At 44.2% G+C, this 16,362-nt stretch overlaps 1 protein-coding gene across 1 annotated transcript in view; it reads left to right on the forward strand.

Annotated features, from left to right (window-relative positions):
- Positions 1–16,362, forward strand: part of LOC134538785 (intermembrane lipid transfer protein VPS13B) — a 68,423-nt gene that overhangs the window by 40,526 nt on the left and 11,535 nt on the right. Inside the window, exons 20-25 of the mRNA XM_063380276.1 lie at positions 2,020–2,234; positions 3,587–3,770; positions 6,842–7,106; positions 9,676–9,944; positions 11,780–11,948; positions 15,987–16,140. Of these exons, the coding sequence (XP_063236346.1) occupies positions 2,020–2,234; positions 3,587–3,770; positions 6,842–7,106; positions 9,676–9,944; positions 11,780–11,948; positions 15,987–16,140 (1,256 nt within the window). The remainder of the gene's footprint in view (positions 1–2,019; positions 2,235–3,586; positions 3,771–6,841; positions 7,107–9,675; positions 9,945–11,779; positions 11,949–15,986; positions 16,141–16,362) is intronic.

Below are 16,362 nucleotides of genomic sequence, written 5' to 3' on the forward strand. Positions count from 1 at the left end.
GCACGGTGGTTGGACGGTTCTTGCATGTTCGGCTCAGGCGGAACGTGACAATTTTTCGTGCGTGCAGCCGGTGTTCATCGATTTATAAGACATTATCACGTCAAAAAGCTTAATTTTCTATTAGTAGAGGCAAGATTTTATGGTTTTATTTAAAGGCTAATTTGATTTTTAAAATAAGAGATTTGAGTGTTACTGTTTATTTTTATTTATAAAGATAGCACATTTTTTAACCAGTACGACACTTACTTGTTCAATGATTCTAACTTCTCCAAAACAGTGACTTTTTGACTGATACATGATGCTTTTTTACAAATGTATTTATTTGTAATAAGCATGTTAAACGACTGGGAACAATACAAATAAATCAGCAAGTACATGTGCATTTGAAAAAAATGTACCAGCATTGTAATGTTAAAATTGGTTACCAATGACAGGTGTAATATAAAAAAAAAGAAATTTTTTTTTCTATCTATTTAGTACAAACGTTGTGGTATCAACTCCATGCTAAATGATTTACATTAATTGAATTTAAGATATTAAAAGTATTGCATTTTTGTTACCTGAGATGAGTTTTTATTAAATATGCTGATCAAGTTAGTGATTTTTTTGATGCTTTTTGGTGCTTTATGGTGTTTTAACTTCCATTTTGGTGTTACATGGAGTATTGACATAGGTACTTTTCTGGGTTATTTCAGCTTTATCACAGTTCACCAAATAATCTTGTTCCTAACTGTTAGTTATGTGCCAATCAAATTCTCAAATATCAGCAAATTGTAACATTTTTGTACAAAGAGAACAGACGTCAAGCTGAATAGTGCGATCTGAAAGAAGATTCAAAGTTGGTTTTGGAAACTTCTTTGTATGATTTATTTAAATTATTTTATTTTTAAAGCCTTCAATTTTATTACAATATGTTGTCTTAATATTATTCCAAATAGAACAACAGTATTCTAATAGAAGAGCAGTATTCTAATAGTAGAGCAGAATTCTAATTTAGTTCTGATTAAAGCAAAATAAAGTGAAATGATTTGAGTCAGAACTATTAGCATAAAAAGTGTTGAATTTAATTAGGGCAAGGATTCTATCTGGAGGTAGAATGTAAATAATCTACATGATCATAAAAGTATAATTTAGAATCTAAAATGATTATAAGATCTTTTGATGCAGGAAGTAGATTTCCCTGAACTAAGACCTCGTTGAAGTTGTTTTTTTTAATAACTTCATAAATTTAACCCCCATAACTAAAAACTAATATATTTTTTTTCAATTCAATCGACAACGTAACAACTGAAAAATATGAATAATAAATGATTGTTCTAATTTTTTTAAAAGTTAACGCTATGAATACGTTCTTACAGAAGTAGTAGTTACAATTTAATTTCTTGTTATTTTCCTTTAGTTCACTTTGAGGCATGCATTATCATCATCATCGCTACACTATCCTGTTTAGGTTTCAAGCCAGAAATTAAATTAAAGCACTTGATTTCAAAAGATGCATGTGAATTTATTCAATATGTCAAATCTGGAACCCCTCATCATTTTTGCTCATACTTGCCTACGTAACCAAATTTCATGAAAATCAAATCAAGAATGACCTATGACTAGAGTCCCGGAAATTTCGCTGAGTCCTCTGGCCACAGGATAGAATTCAAAGTTATAGGTGTGATCGACCCATGTTTACTTTCCCATTGGTTGATTTCTTAGCGAGAATATTTTTATCCTTGTTATTTGGCACTACCTGATTCGCTTACTTCTCTTCTAGCTGGACGTCGTTGGCTCACGGTCGTAGAGGGGCGTGTCCAGATAACTGCGGTCCAATCCCGAGCACAGCGCGACAGTGTGGAGGTTTGCATTCTAGCTTGCGACTAAATGAATCTGCGAAAATTCTGTGGCTCTACCTATGACGTGCGCACAAACGCAGATGGCTGTAGTTGTTGCGGGAGTGGAGACCGACACGGCGGAGCGTGCGAGCGTGTCGTGCGCGCAAGGGCTTATAGGCCGGTGGGCGCCGTGCCGCAGGGAGCACGAGCTTCCCGTGGAGCGTGTCGCTGGCCGAGCTGGGCTGCCACACGGTGCACCGCGGCGTCGCGGCCGACCTGGTGCGCCCCTTCTCCGCCACCTCCACCGTCATCGTGACCACCAGGCCGCGCGCCGACGAGGGCGCCCTGGCCGCGCTGGGCGTGTGCGTGCACGTCGACATCAAGCCCGTGCAGCTGTCCGTGTCCTGCTCCCAGGTACGCCCCGCGATCCCTGCCGTCATTATTGTCTGTCCGCCCTTCTTTCGCGGAGAGCAACAGATTGACACGTTGATAGTTAAATGGACCGGGGAGTGACATAGACTTCATATAATTATCAAATCCCATCCCTAAGGGAGTGGGAAAGATGTAAATTCAGTTTCATAAGATAAAATAATAGGATATAGGTAATGGACACACAGTGAGTTTGCGTCATTTCTCCGTGTCCGCCACATGGTCATATGGTAAGGTCTGACAACTTCCTATCCTTCTCCATGGCGAAACCCATCCGCTTAGTGAAGCTTGTGACCGCTTGCGAACTAAAGGCTCTAATAACAGTTTGGTTAAAACTTCATGTTGCCTTCAATTTGTAACACACTATCGTTTGGTCACGTCTTGCCTAGGGGTTACTTTCCTTCCCACAAAATGAAGCTGAAGATTGGCGTCCCAGGTTTCGCTGATGCGTAGCCTTGATGCACCGAGGAGATTGTGCGATCAGAGGGACTTTAAAATAAAAATTTTCCATTTTTTTCAATTGTATGTCCCACAGACTTGAAACTCTGTAGTGATGTTCCTTGTATTATGGTGTGTTAATAGCCTGGGCAACGCTGGGTACTACAGCTAGTCAAACATAAACAAGACAATAGTCAGAGAACTTTCCTCAAAATGAAACAAAAAATTAAAATATCTTATTTAGTGTCACTCTTAGTAAATATGTTACAAGAACTATGAAATGTGTGTAGTACTTTCCGAAATTTTTAATTTAAGTATTTCACGTTAACTAAGTGAACATTAATTATATTTACTCTAATTGAAAATTATGGTTCTCTTGACTTAAAGTTATTTCTTATTTAAATTTTAAAAAAAAGTACAATTTGCCAGTATCTCAGTATCAGTACTGATACCTACTGAATACAACCTTATTTAGTTATTTTTATTTTGTTGTGTTTGGAACATCGCATCTAGTATATCAGTAGGATAATTGAGGCCCCTTGTAAAAGCTAAACAAAAGTAGAGTTTGTTAACAGACATGCTATCCGAGCTGACCTAAAGTGCTATAACCGGCAAAGACTGTAGAAAAATATTTTCTGGAGAACCTAGAAAATGATATAACCATTCGTCACGTCATCCAACTGTGCCCAGGTGGAAGCCTCCCGCTATCCTGCAACCTTGTAGAGAATAAAGGAATGCCAAGACTCCTCTTTCTTCGACCTGATGTTTGTCCGCAAAATACACTTGGTTTTGGAAAATCTACTAATTTTAAGGATGGAATCTGCTCTTTGTAACACTGTGAGTAATGCCTGAGTACAAGGGATCGCAGGCTGTAGCTGATGCGTGGCGTGTGGCTGCAGATGCGGCTGGTGGTAGAGGTGTGCACGGGCGGGCTGGCGCAGGCCACGCACGTCCTGGTCGCGCACGAGGCCGCTGACCCCGCGCCTCCCCCGTCCCCCTCGCCCTCGCCGGCCGCCTACAAGGCCAGCGGGGACAGCGACGCCTCCCCGGCGTCCTCGGTGAGCTCTGCCCGCGCCCTTCCAGGTACGCAGCTCCGCGCCCTTGCAGGTACGCCCCTCCGCGCCCTTCCAGGTACGCCGCTCCGCACCCTTCCAGGTACGCCGCTCCGCGCCCTTCCAGGTACGCCGCTCCGCGCCCTTCCAGGTACGCCCCTCCGCGCCCTTCCAGGTACGCCGCTCCGCGCCCTTCCAGGTACGCCCCTCCACACCCTTCCAGGTACGCCCCTCCGCGCCCTTCCAGGTACGCCCCTCCGTGCCCTTCCAGGTACGCCGCACCGCGCCCTTCCAGGTACGCCCCTCCGCGCCCTTCCAGGTACACCGCTCCGCACTCTTCCAGGTACGCCCCTCCGCACCCTTCCAGGTACGCCGCTCCGCACCCTTCCAGGTACGCCCCTCTGCACCCTTCCAGGTACGCCCCTCCGCACCCTTCCAGGTACGCCGCTCCGCGCCCTTCCAGGTACGCCCCTCCGCGCCCTTCCAGGTACGCCCCTCCGCACCCTTCCAGGTATTCCCCTCCGCGCCCTTCCAGGTACGCTGCTCCGCGCCCTTCCAGGTACGCCGCTCCGCGCCCTTCCAGGTACGCCCCTCCGCACCCTTCCAGGTACGCCCCTCTGCACCCTTCCAGGTACGCCCCTCCGCGCCCTTCCAGGTACGCCGCTCCGCGCCCTTCCAGGTACGCCCCTCCGCGCCCTTCCAGGTATTCCCCTCCGCGCCCTCCCAGGTACGCTGCTCCGCGCCCTTCCAGGTACGCCCCTCCGCGCCCTTCCAGGTACGCCCCTCCGCACCCTTCCAGGTAACCCGCTCCGCGCCCTTCCAGGTACGCCCCTCCGCACCCTTCCAGGTACGCCCCTCCGCGCCCTTCCATGTACGCCCCTCCGCGCCCTTCCAGGTACGCCGCTCCGCGCCCTTCCAGGTACGCCGCTCCGCGCCCTTCCAGGTACGCCGCTCCGCGCCCTTCCAGGTACGCCCCTCCGCGCCCTTCTAGGTATTCCCCTCCGCGCCCTTCCAGGTACGCCCCTCCGCACCCTTCCAGGTACGCCCCTTCACACCCTTCCAGGTACGCCCCTCCGCGCCCTTCCAGGTACGCCCCTCCACACCCTTCCAGGTACGCCCCTCCGCGCCCTTCCAGGTATGTCCCTCCGCGCCCTTCCAGGTACGCCCCTCCGCACCCTTCCAGGTACGCCGCTCCGTGCCCTTCCAGGTACGTCGCTCCGCGCCCTTCCAGGTACGCCCCTCCGTGCCCTTCCAGGTATGTCGCTCCGCGCCCTTCCAGGTATGCCCCTCCGCACCCTTCCAGGTACGCCGCTCCGCGCCCTTCCAGGTACGCCGCTCCGCGCCCTTCCAGGTACGCCGCTCCGCGCCCTTCCAGGTACGCCGCTCCGCGCCCTTCCAGGTTTGCCCTTCCGCTACGGGGACACTCACAGAGACGAGATCGTGTGGTTTCAATCCTTAGGCCATTTTTCGTTTTATAACAGGGTATTTCGGTGTTACCTTTCCTATTTTTTTTTATGAAATATGTTTATTAATAAAGACAGTACCTTTTTCAAAAAAAAAAATGACATTTACTTGTTCAATAATTCTTACTTGAAAAAAAGGAGTCATTTTTATAAATACATGATGCACTTTTAACTATATAATTATTTGTAATAAGCACGTCAAACTACTGGGAACAATACAAATAAATCAGCAAGAGCACATGTGCATTTGAAAAATGAACCAATGCCGTAATGTAAGAATTTTGTTACTAATAACAGTTACAATATAAAAAAAATTTCAATTTGCATAGTACTGTTCATACATTTTGGTACTAACTCGGTGCTAAATAATTTACATTCATTGAATTTAATGTATTAAAAGATTATGTTTTTGTAATCTGATCTGTGTTGTGGTTAAATATGCTGATGTATTTTATTTTGCATTTTGGTGCTTTATGGTGCTTCATGGTGTATTAACTAGCAGTTTGGTGCAATTCTGGAATCACAATGAGGTCATGGATGACACAATGTGAATATGGCGATGCAAAAGAAAAAATTAACGATTGTATATGTTTCTTGCTTTTACATATGCAGGTTTTTTTATTGATAGGTTTGAGAGAGTAATTATTTTAATTCAAATTTAACATTCAGTTGTAATGATCACTGTGTGTAAACATATTTCACAGGTAAACTAAGCAAACAAAACCTTAAAAATACTATAACTGCCAATAAACCAGTTTAACCACCTTTCGAAAACATTGTTCTGACCAGCATTCCAGTAACGCAGCACCTGCGACGTGATGGAAATAAAAAAAATGTTTCATTTCAGTAAATTCTGTCGCTTCCACCGGGTCTGATGCGTGTGTTTCGTCCCGAGGTGCATGCCTGGGCCCCGCGTGCTCTTCACCGAGTGTCAAGGCGGGCCGGCACGTTTACTTTGAACGAATTAGAGTGCTCAAAGCAGGCAGTGGTTCGCCCTTACTAAATGTGGTTGAGTAGCAATCTTCGAGTCGCCGCTGTCGGACTTCTGTGCGTGTTTCTCGGGGTCATGCCAGTCTTATCGCAGTTGACCACACAGTGACGTCCAGGTTAAGGGGCCCGCCTCGTCTGGGGTGTATGTGTGATAGTGAGGCGGGATGATAAGCGGGACGCTCGATGGTATTTCTAGCGCAGTGTCGCCTCTAAGCGCAAGGCTCTGGACTGGCGCGCAGTCTTCTCGTCGTCACAGGATAACTGTGAAATTTGAGCGGTGACCGCAACATTATATGGCTGAGAAATGAAGATAAAGATGTAATGCAAGTCCCTTAAGTGCTTTAAAGAATCTGTACCAGTTGTTTTACGCCTAAAAATTACTCTGAAAACATTCGTTTACGCCATGTTTAACTCTTCCAGAAATACAGTTTAAAAACTTAATCCAATATCAAAAGTACTTTTCGGCCCTCAGCGAACCCTTAAATGCTTTTCGTTAGCAGACCCCACTCGGATATCATGAGTAGTTTTGAAATCACGTTGTTTTTCCTGAAGCTGTGCGCACCGTGTGTGTGCCCGGGTGGGCGGGCCCCTGAAGGGGCGGTGGTTGTTCGGAGCGGACCGGCCTGAGGGGACCGTGCTTGCCCGCCAGCCACCAGGGACGGGCAGCCGGACCCCGTGAAGGTGACGCTGTGGATGCAGGCGACGCTGGCGCGCGTCACCGTCTCGCTCGGTGCCACGGGCCCCGCCCGAGACGCCCTGCGCGTCACCCTGGACATGGAGGACATCATGACCTCGCTGGACCTGCAGCGGGTCTACCTCAAGGTCATCAGCAAGGTGTCCTCCGCCAGCGTGCAGCACTTCGTGAGGCACGTACCCCGACCCCTTACTTACTACTGCATTCTGTCATCTTTAATGTGAATTATTTTACGTCTTAATCATTTCATGTGCCCATATATTCTCAATCATTAAATTTTTGAGTACATACAATATCAAGCTATTGTTCCAGTAAATTTTTTTTTAAAATTCTGTTTTGAAATGCTTATTCCAGCAAAGTAGTGTAATGTTGACATGCTGCATTTATACTATGTAACAATTTGCTATACATAAGTTGGTCTGAAACACATAACTTCACAACAATAAAAATAAATTATTTGTAATCATTTGTAGTTTAAAAGTGATTCATTTAAGAGATGCTCAATCAAAAAAAAATTAAATTAATTTTCCTGACTCACAAATTTTCTTTGGAAATAATGATACATTTCAATTAAAAACATTTAATGATTACTTTTTGTTTTGTGATTTTAATTGAGTTTTGGTTAAATGCTGCTTGATTTCTTGACCTAACTTGCATTTCAGTGCGGTATATTAGCTTGTATTTCGGTGTTATATGGTACATTGACATGCTTTTGGGTGTTAGTACTGTATTTACTCGCTTATTGATCGCAGATTTTATGCCAATTTTTTTTGTTTAATCAAAATGCATTGCGATCCATATGCTAAAATTTCCATTTTTGGGTAAAAAATGAATTAACATTTCACTGTTGGGGTTGACTTAATGATTAAATAACTAGCCTTTGTTGGTTTTTAATAAATACATCACTAGTTAATATAAATTGTTTGATTAAAACATCTCAGCAGTGAGTGTAAAGCGTCATGAACTAGATGTTAAGGTACGTTTGCCGTCTGTCGTGCGGCTTCCCAGCCGGCGGCATGTGTCCCGGCTGTCTGTCGCTCGGCAAGAGGAGGAATATAAAAATTGACCAGCCAGAGAGATAGAGAGAGAGAGAGAGAAAGATGGCCCGGGAGGGGAGGGAGTACATGCGTGTGTGTTTGAGTGTGTTTGGCTACACAGCAGTATTTATGGTTCTCCCTCCCTCTCTTATCATTTAGAACTGGCGCCGTACACAATTATCACATCTATCTCGGCAGGTTTTGAGCTGCAACTGTGTCCAAACATTTTTCGCGTGAGATTTCCTACGCTTTCTACTGGAACATTTCATTCGTGACAAAACTGCTGTAAAGGGCATGCTTGTTTTTATTGAAGAAACTGACAAAAATAAAATAAGAAGGAAATAGCTTGCAGATTTTTCTCTCCTGGGGTAGACGGGAAGGAAAATTTTGGTACAAAAAAAATATCATTCTTTTCCTTTGTATTTTTTGTTAGATAGTGCTAAGGCAATGGATAAGGGGGCGAGGAAAGAGCATAAAGGATGACGAGGGGAAAGATGAAGGATAGTGCCGTTTCTTACGCGGCAATAAGCTGAGACATGGACCTTAAATACTTTACTTTTATTCTACTGTAGACATTTGTATATATTCGAGGGCGATGGTGAAGATATTAGATTTTTTCTGTCCAAAATTAACGGTGCGACACATACGAAGGGGCAACCCTTCTGGGGGTAAAAACGGAATTTCGGTTTTATCGGAATTTACCACATAATCTTGACCCTAGTTACCGCCTTAGTAAGAAAACTCTCTTATCCACTAATGCCTAATTCATGACCAGCGATGTATTAGGCCTGTGTGAAGCTTCGACTAAGTGAATCACTTTTTAATATTCAGTATGACTTTGCCGTAAAATTTGCTATTCGTTTTATTTGAAGCTTCGGTTGTGATGCAAAGTGATGTGAATCTTCGCAGTTGCAAAGCTTGAAAATTTTGGAATTCTAAGACTCACTCATGAAATTAGTGTTTTTTTTTTTTTTTTGTTGTATATGTTTTGCTTGAATAAAGTTGGTTAGTCAAAAAACTAAAAATGTGGCACGGTGTTAGCTTTTATGAATGCCCAGTATTAATATTGTGCGTTTTTTTAAAACATGCTATACAAAGGGCCCAATTGGTTAATCACGTAATCAGTTCAAACTTTTCTTCAATCCTGTCTTTTATAAAATATGTGCAATGCAACTTCGCCGAAAACAAAATTTGCAGATGAATTCGACTTCACGAATATTTTTAACATTCGATTTGAAATTCACTTCGCATCCAAAAAAATTGTATTCGCACATGCCTAAAATGTTTCTTTCAGAATATATTTAGTGTGTTCAGTCAGTACATATTATCTCTGGCCGCAAGAAAGGATTTAGGTTGGCTTCGCATAGAATCATGTATAAGAAAGTTAAAAAGTTTGCCAGCCTGTTAGGGTGCCACGGTCTGGGAATGATCACACCACTTATGTACCACTAAGGCAATCTGGTTTACGTCTCCCAGCAGGATCGAACCTGGATTCTTTTACAAGCAGGAAATTGATTTTTCATATTCTACATTTCTGTAAACAATTTTCATTAAGAAGTGTACCTCAATGAATAATTTAACCTTTAACATCACATTCTCAAAATTTCTCTAATTACATTTTCTTTATTTTTTTTTCTTCAAAGAACAGTAGTATTCACCAAACTTTTAAATTCTTGTAAGATGTTTGGAGTCGAGGTAGTGAACCGAGCTGCATGTGTGTCGGCAGGCAGCTACCTGGGGCTAGTGATGAAGTCGAGGTAGTGAACCAAGCTGCGTGTGTGTCGGCAGGAAGCGCGAGGGCGGGCCGTGGCAGCCCGGGCAGTTCCTGGGGCTGGTGATGAAGGCCCAGGAGGAGGGCGGCGGGGCGCCCGGCAGCCTGCGCGACGCGGACGACACCGCCGGGGGCTTCCTCCGTGTGACGTTCACCCGAGTGCGCTGCCGCGACGCCCACAGCCGCTGGGGCGCCCGCAAGCCCAGCATCCTGCTCACCACCGCGGCCAGCCCCGCCACGGCCGCTGAAGGTGCGCTTCTACCCCCCCGTCGTCGTGTTGAGCGAGTGAACGGTGATGAAATGGACTAAAGTATCAGTCGTACGAACGTGAAGATCCACCAATGCAACCCCCACGTTTCCACTTGCAAATAATTTGGTCTTTTGATTGTCCAGTAATCAAACTCGGATCTCCTTGGTGGAACGAGAGTCCTCTGTCCACTCAACCGCAGTAAGCCCTGCAGTCGTGCAACCAATGTGGAACCCACCAGTATAAACCTCGAGTATGGAGGGCACTGCGTAAATCGACTGTGTGATGGTCGGCAGTCACCTCGACATTCACTGCCGTGGCGGGTGATGGAGTGATGGGGTCGCTGATGGGGGGGTGAGGACCGAGGAACCGCGCGCCAGCTCATCATGAGTACGGGGCGGTAATGGTCCTCAGGGTCGTAATGTCACCGGTGGCAGTGGCTGAGGCAACAGGGTCGTGGCACGGTGAGGATAACCCGGGTGCATGCCCCCAGGACGCCGCGAATCGTACACTACGCAGACTGACCTGACACTGAGGCATTGCCACAGTCAAGAGTCGCTCATACACTGTTCCCTTACTTGAGACGGCTCCTGGGGGGGGGGGGGGGGGGGGGGGGGAGATTATTGGCCGGGTCAGCCATTGACCGTGCAGTCTGACTGTTCGTCGACTCATTGTCACAACTGCGCTTCATAACGGCTTTGCTGGATCCGCGGTGATACCATGGGTTTGTGTCAACTCAAAGGTTATCACATGTCTCATTTCAATCACTGGTTCTCAAAGTGTGTTCCACTGGGGGCCCTCGAAGATTGCCCGTTACGCCCCAAGATATTCCAGAGAAATATATCTCCAGATATGAAAAGAAATATAGTTACTCTATTATACTATTTCATTATTGATATACCACACATTATTATGTCTTATTTGAATGACTCTACAGGTGTTGCTCAAACAGTGAGTACAGCGCTGTATAAGAAGTCTGAATAAACTAAATGTCTGTTTCATTATTTTAGTTTTTGTAATATTTGACTTAATTACTATAAAATTTTACTAGGGGCAGGCATTTTTAGTGAAAAGATCTGAACACTTATTAGACTGCAACAAGGTATACACGCACCTGTGGTTTCTTCCTTGTGATTGGCGGCCGTCTGCAAGAGAAGTCGTTGCCTTGTTTGACCGAGCCACTCAGGACGCGTTTTCTTCCGCACTGAATCACTGTGATTGGTGTTGTTACAGTCGATATGTACCTGGGAGAAACTCTCTCCCAGTCACGAAACACCGACGTTGCATACAGTGTTATAACTTTCATCTAGTCTCAAAATCTTTTCGCGAAATCTGCATGCCCCTACGCATATTACTCATACTTTTGTATATGGCGTGCCTACAATTATGTGTAGCATTTTAAATGCTCTGCGAGAATTATGGTATGTTCTCCCATCCTATCTTCTACCTTTTTTCGTATATATCTATTAAGTGTTGTCTACTGTTGTCTGCCAATTTTTTTATGTCCATCGTCTGGATCACAGTGTGTACTGTCGGGTGGTGCCACTTTTGTCGACCCTGTGTTTTGTCTCCGTGGCCATCAATGTAGTTTAAAGTTCGCCGATAGGTAGTGCCAATGTTACTGCACGTTGTATTTTTAAAGTTTTGTAAAATACTGGTTGCTGTTTGTTGGTTCTGTTGCACAATATGAATCAGTAATGTTGTGATCAAACGGCAAGGACCTAAACACTGAGCTGAATTACCACTTGCCGTATGATGAAATAGTGATGAGGTATCTGGGAGATGATGTGTTGTGAGTGTGTCACGACGGAGGAGATGAGCGTGGCGTGTGGTGGCAGCGGCGGTGGCAGGCTCGTCCAGCTGCATCAGCGAGGTGGTGGTGAAGCTCCAGGCCGTGGACTGCGTGCTGTCGGCCGCCGCTCTGGCCGGCTTCCAGCCCGTCCTGGAGCCCCTGCTGTCCTCCCGGGACCCGGCCCCGCCCGGCGAGCCCGTCCGCTCCACCGACAGGCGAGTGCCGCGTGTCAGCGATGTCCACGCCACAGCGCAGCGAGGCAGATCCTCCAAGTTTTCAGACAGCCGCAACATGCATTTCCTCTGTATCTACATGAAACGGCTACGGGGAAAATAAACGTCTTGGACACCTTGGGGCGTGTATTTGTTAGTGAGGTCGATGCCTGGAGGTACTTATAGTGCAGTGAGACAGATTCTCCAATTTTTTAGAGAGCCGCAACATGCATTTTCTCTGTAGCTACATGAAATTTTGAGATGATAAAAAAATAACTAGATAAAATCAAAATATTTTTATTCACAAATTCAACTAAAGTCTTGAAAAATAAAGGCCACTTAGGGGAAAGAAACGCATAAAAGTAAAGAAATATATGATAATCATTAGGAGAACTCTATTGATAAAACAATAAATCCTTAATTTTTAAATTTATTATTATTTTTTTAAATAAAAAAAAAGCACCTGGGCGTTGTAAAATTAATTTTTTAGTAGGAAATGTGACCTTGCATCGCTTTCGGAAGCTCAAGCTGTCTCTGGCAAGTAACTACTTATTTTTCAATTTTAGGCATGATTGTAATTTTTCGGTTAGTTTACTTCTTAGTTAATTTTTTTATTTGATTCTTTGAAGAGAATGTTTGTTGACGTGAATAGATAGAGCCAAAGATTGTTAGAATAGTAAATGCTGTTTTTTTTTTTGGCTGTGTCATAAGTTTTCATGAAGACTGTTCCACTTATATAATATGATTTGCTGTTTTTAAGGCGTTGGCAGGGACAATATTATATGGTGAATTGCGATAAAACCGTAATAACACCGAAATGCATGTTAAATCACTGCATAACATCAAAATGGACCTTATATCACGAAATCTAATCAAAACCTAATTCAAAAAAATCAAAAAAAAAAAATCAAACTTTTAATGTTTGAAATTCAAGGAATGAAATTTCCGGACAAAAAAAAATTGTACCAAGTCCATGGATCAGAAAAAGTAATTTAATTTTACTGTGCGATTCTTATTGAATCACTATTAAACCACAAATGCTCGTTAATTTATTTTTAATGTTTTGAATGTATCTTTTTTAGACCAATTTATTTTTTGGTGGATTAGGTAGAAACAAAACTGCTTTCAAAAAATTAAAAACAATAACACCGAAATCTTCTGTTTTGAAAACGAAATTGGAGTAAAAATAAAACCATAAAATCTTGTCTCTAGGCATTGGCTTTGCAGCACAGTGAGTTGTGGAGACGTAAAATCCCATGAAAAGAGCCGTGGTGTGCTGACCCCTGTTCTAGCACCAGGCTGTCAACTGCCCTGCAATCTGCTTGTTCATAGGGCAACTACGATATCCAAGCAGATGTGAGGGATATGGCGGAGAAATTAAGATGGTGTAATGCAATGCAAGTCCTTTGAGTGCTTTCAAGAATCTGTTACCAGGTGTTTCATGCCTAAAAATTATTGCGAAAACATGTGTTTTAACCTTTTTAACTTTCCTAAAAATACAGTTTACAAACAAAAAAAAAATATGGGAACAGAATACTCATCTGGCCTCAATATGTTCTTAAATGCTTTTCATAAACAGATTGCACTCTGATATCCCGAGAAATTTTTATATTGTGTGGGTTTTTTTTAAGCTTTGCACGCTGTATGTTGCGTATGTGTGCCCAGGTAGGTGGGGCCCTTAAGTTTTGTTATCTTAACACTTTATATACACTATTATACTTAATACAGTTTTGTGTTTTTATGACAATAACAACCAGTTTGCACATGAATGCTATTTTCTTTGTGTCATCAAGGTTATCTAAACTTGTATATCCTATATCTGCACAAGTGCCAGTCTGATAAATACAAGTTTCATTATAATAGATTACATGGATAAATGCTATCTAAAAATCTCAACTACTGTCGCTAAGTGACTGCTTATTGCTAATATACTATTCACTAGATGTAAGGATACTCAAAAGTTTGATGTAAAATTTAGAAAAGTCAATTCACATTAATCATATTTCTAGATATTAATTTTTTTAATGTGGCCTTTTAGGTATTTGTGATGGGTTAAATTACAATTTTCTCAAATTTTAGCACTTCAAATATAAATATTAATTGTCAAAAATTAAATAATTTACAATAAATATAACTATGGCATTGAAACATTCTACCCTTTAAATGGTTGTTTCACGAACTTAAGTTTTCAGAATCAATATATATTGTAAATTTATTTATATAATCACATGTTAAAATTACAATATCTTGGGGAATGGTAACAGAATAGGTATGAAGAAAAATATTGACCTAGAAAACTTCAGAGGTTATCAGCGTTGAATTCTTGACGTTAATTTATTTCCTCTAATATTTTTTTGTTGAATTTTTTGCCTCAAATATTGAATTCTTCGAATACTAAGGATTTGATGGTATTTGAGGATTTGATTGGCCCATCCGTACTAAAAATGTGGCTGTGCAGGTGTTAAGCCTTTACTTACCGTTATACGGTTGCCTTTGATCCGATTGCAAGGTCATTAAGTTTTAGCACCTGAAAATGTTTGACCTGGAGTATGATGAAGACTGGCTGTGATCTGATTGGACGGCCCAGGAGTTATGGTGGCTACTGCCTGTGATGACAGTACGTGATTAAGGAGGTTTGGTTACCCACTAGTTGTATGCCGGGGAAGAGAAATTGTGATTGGTCTTGACCTGAGAAGACGATGATGGAGGTGTGGTGGTTTTTTTTTCGCAGTGGCCTTAGTACAAGGCGCAGGAGGTGTGGTGGTGATTTGACAGTTTGACAGGATGTCTGTCCACATTCTGGAACGTCAAGGAAATGTTAAGGAAGCGGAAAATTGTCATAGAGTTTCTTGAAACCCTGGAAAATTGAAGGAAATATCCCAGTGATAGTAATGCAAAATAAAATGCCATACTTCAGTCAGTGTGTTGGTAACTGGCTCTGACCTGAGTGCAAGGCCCAGGAGGTGTGTTGGTAACTGGCTCTGACCTGAGTGCAAGGATCAGGAGGTGTGTTGGTAACTGGCTCTGACCTGAGTGCAAGGATCAGGAGGTGTGTTGGTAACTGGCTCTGACCTGAGTGCAAGGATCAGGAGGTGTGTTGGTAACTGGATCTGACCTGAGTGCAAGGATCAGGAGGTGTGTTCGTAACTGGCTCTGACCTGAGTGCAAGGCCCAGGAGGTGTTTTGGTAACTGGCTCTGACCTGAGTGCAAGGATCAGGAGGTGTGTTGATAACTGGCTCTGACCTGAGTGCATGAATCAGGAGGTGTGTTGGTAACTGGCTCTGACCTGAGTGCAAGGATCAGGAGGTGTGTTGGTAACTGGCTCTGACCTGAGTGCAAGGATCAGGAGGTGTGTTGGTAACTGGATCTGACCTGAGTGCAAGGATCAGGAGGTGTGTTCGTAACTGGCTCTGACCTGAGTGCAAGGCCCAGGAGGTGTTTTGGTAACTGGCTCTGACCTGAGTGCAAGGATCAGGAGGTGTGTTGATAACTGGCTCTGACCTGAGTGCAAGGCCCAGGAGGTGTGTTGGTAACTGGCTCTGACCTGAGTGCAAGGCCCAGGAGGTGTGTTGGTAACTGGCTCTGACCTGAGTGCAAGGATCAGGTGTGTTGGTAACTGGCTCTGACCTGAGTGCAAAGCCCAGGAGGTGTGTTGGTAACTGGCTCTGACCTGAGTGCATGGATCAGGTGTGTTGGTAACTGGCTCTGACCTGAGTGCAAGGATCAGGAGGTGTGTTGGTAACTGGCTCTGACCTGAGTGCAAGGATCAGGAGGTGTGTTGGTAACTGGCTCTGACCTGAGTGCATGGATCAGGAGGTGTGTTGGTAACTGGCTCTGACCTGAGTGCAAGGATCAGGAGGTGTGTTGGTAACTGGCTCTGACCTAGTGCAAAGCCCAGGAGGTGTGTTGGTAACTGGCTCTGACCTGAGCGCAAGGCCCAGGAGGTGTGTTGGTAACTGGCTCTTACCTGAGCGCAAGGAACAGGAGGTGTGGTGCTACTTTCTTGCACAGGCCACTAACAGCAGGTATGACTGGTTCAGTTTGTTGCAGCTTCTCAACAGCAGCACGCTGCCCCTGCTCTACCTGGACACGCACGCAGTGAGGCTTGTCATGCCCGCCGTCGACCTGGCCAGCGATCCCCACGCGCATGACGTCTGTGTCTTCCAGGTCGACGCCTTCAACTTGAAACCCAAGGTTAGTCATTGCTGCATTCAATTTGTGTGCTGACTTAAACTGGGCTGTGCCTTATTTGTGGTTGTATGAGACTTAGCTGAAGCTCTCTGGGCCAATGAGAGACTATCGACCGAAGAAGCATCGAATCACAAGCTATCTAGTGGAGATGCCTCACAAGTTAGCACCCAATGTACATGCGTGTTTGCTTGAGAAATACAGAGGTGTAATGGAGGCTATCCTAGA

Source organism: Bacillus rossius, chromosome 14 (assembly GCF_032445375.1).
Source record: "Bacillus rossius redtenbacheri isolate Brsri chromosome 14, Brsri_v3, whole genome shotgun sequence".
NCBI lineage: Eukaryota > Metazoa > Arthropoda > Insecta > Phasmatodea > Bacillidae > Bacillus > Bacillus rossius.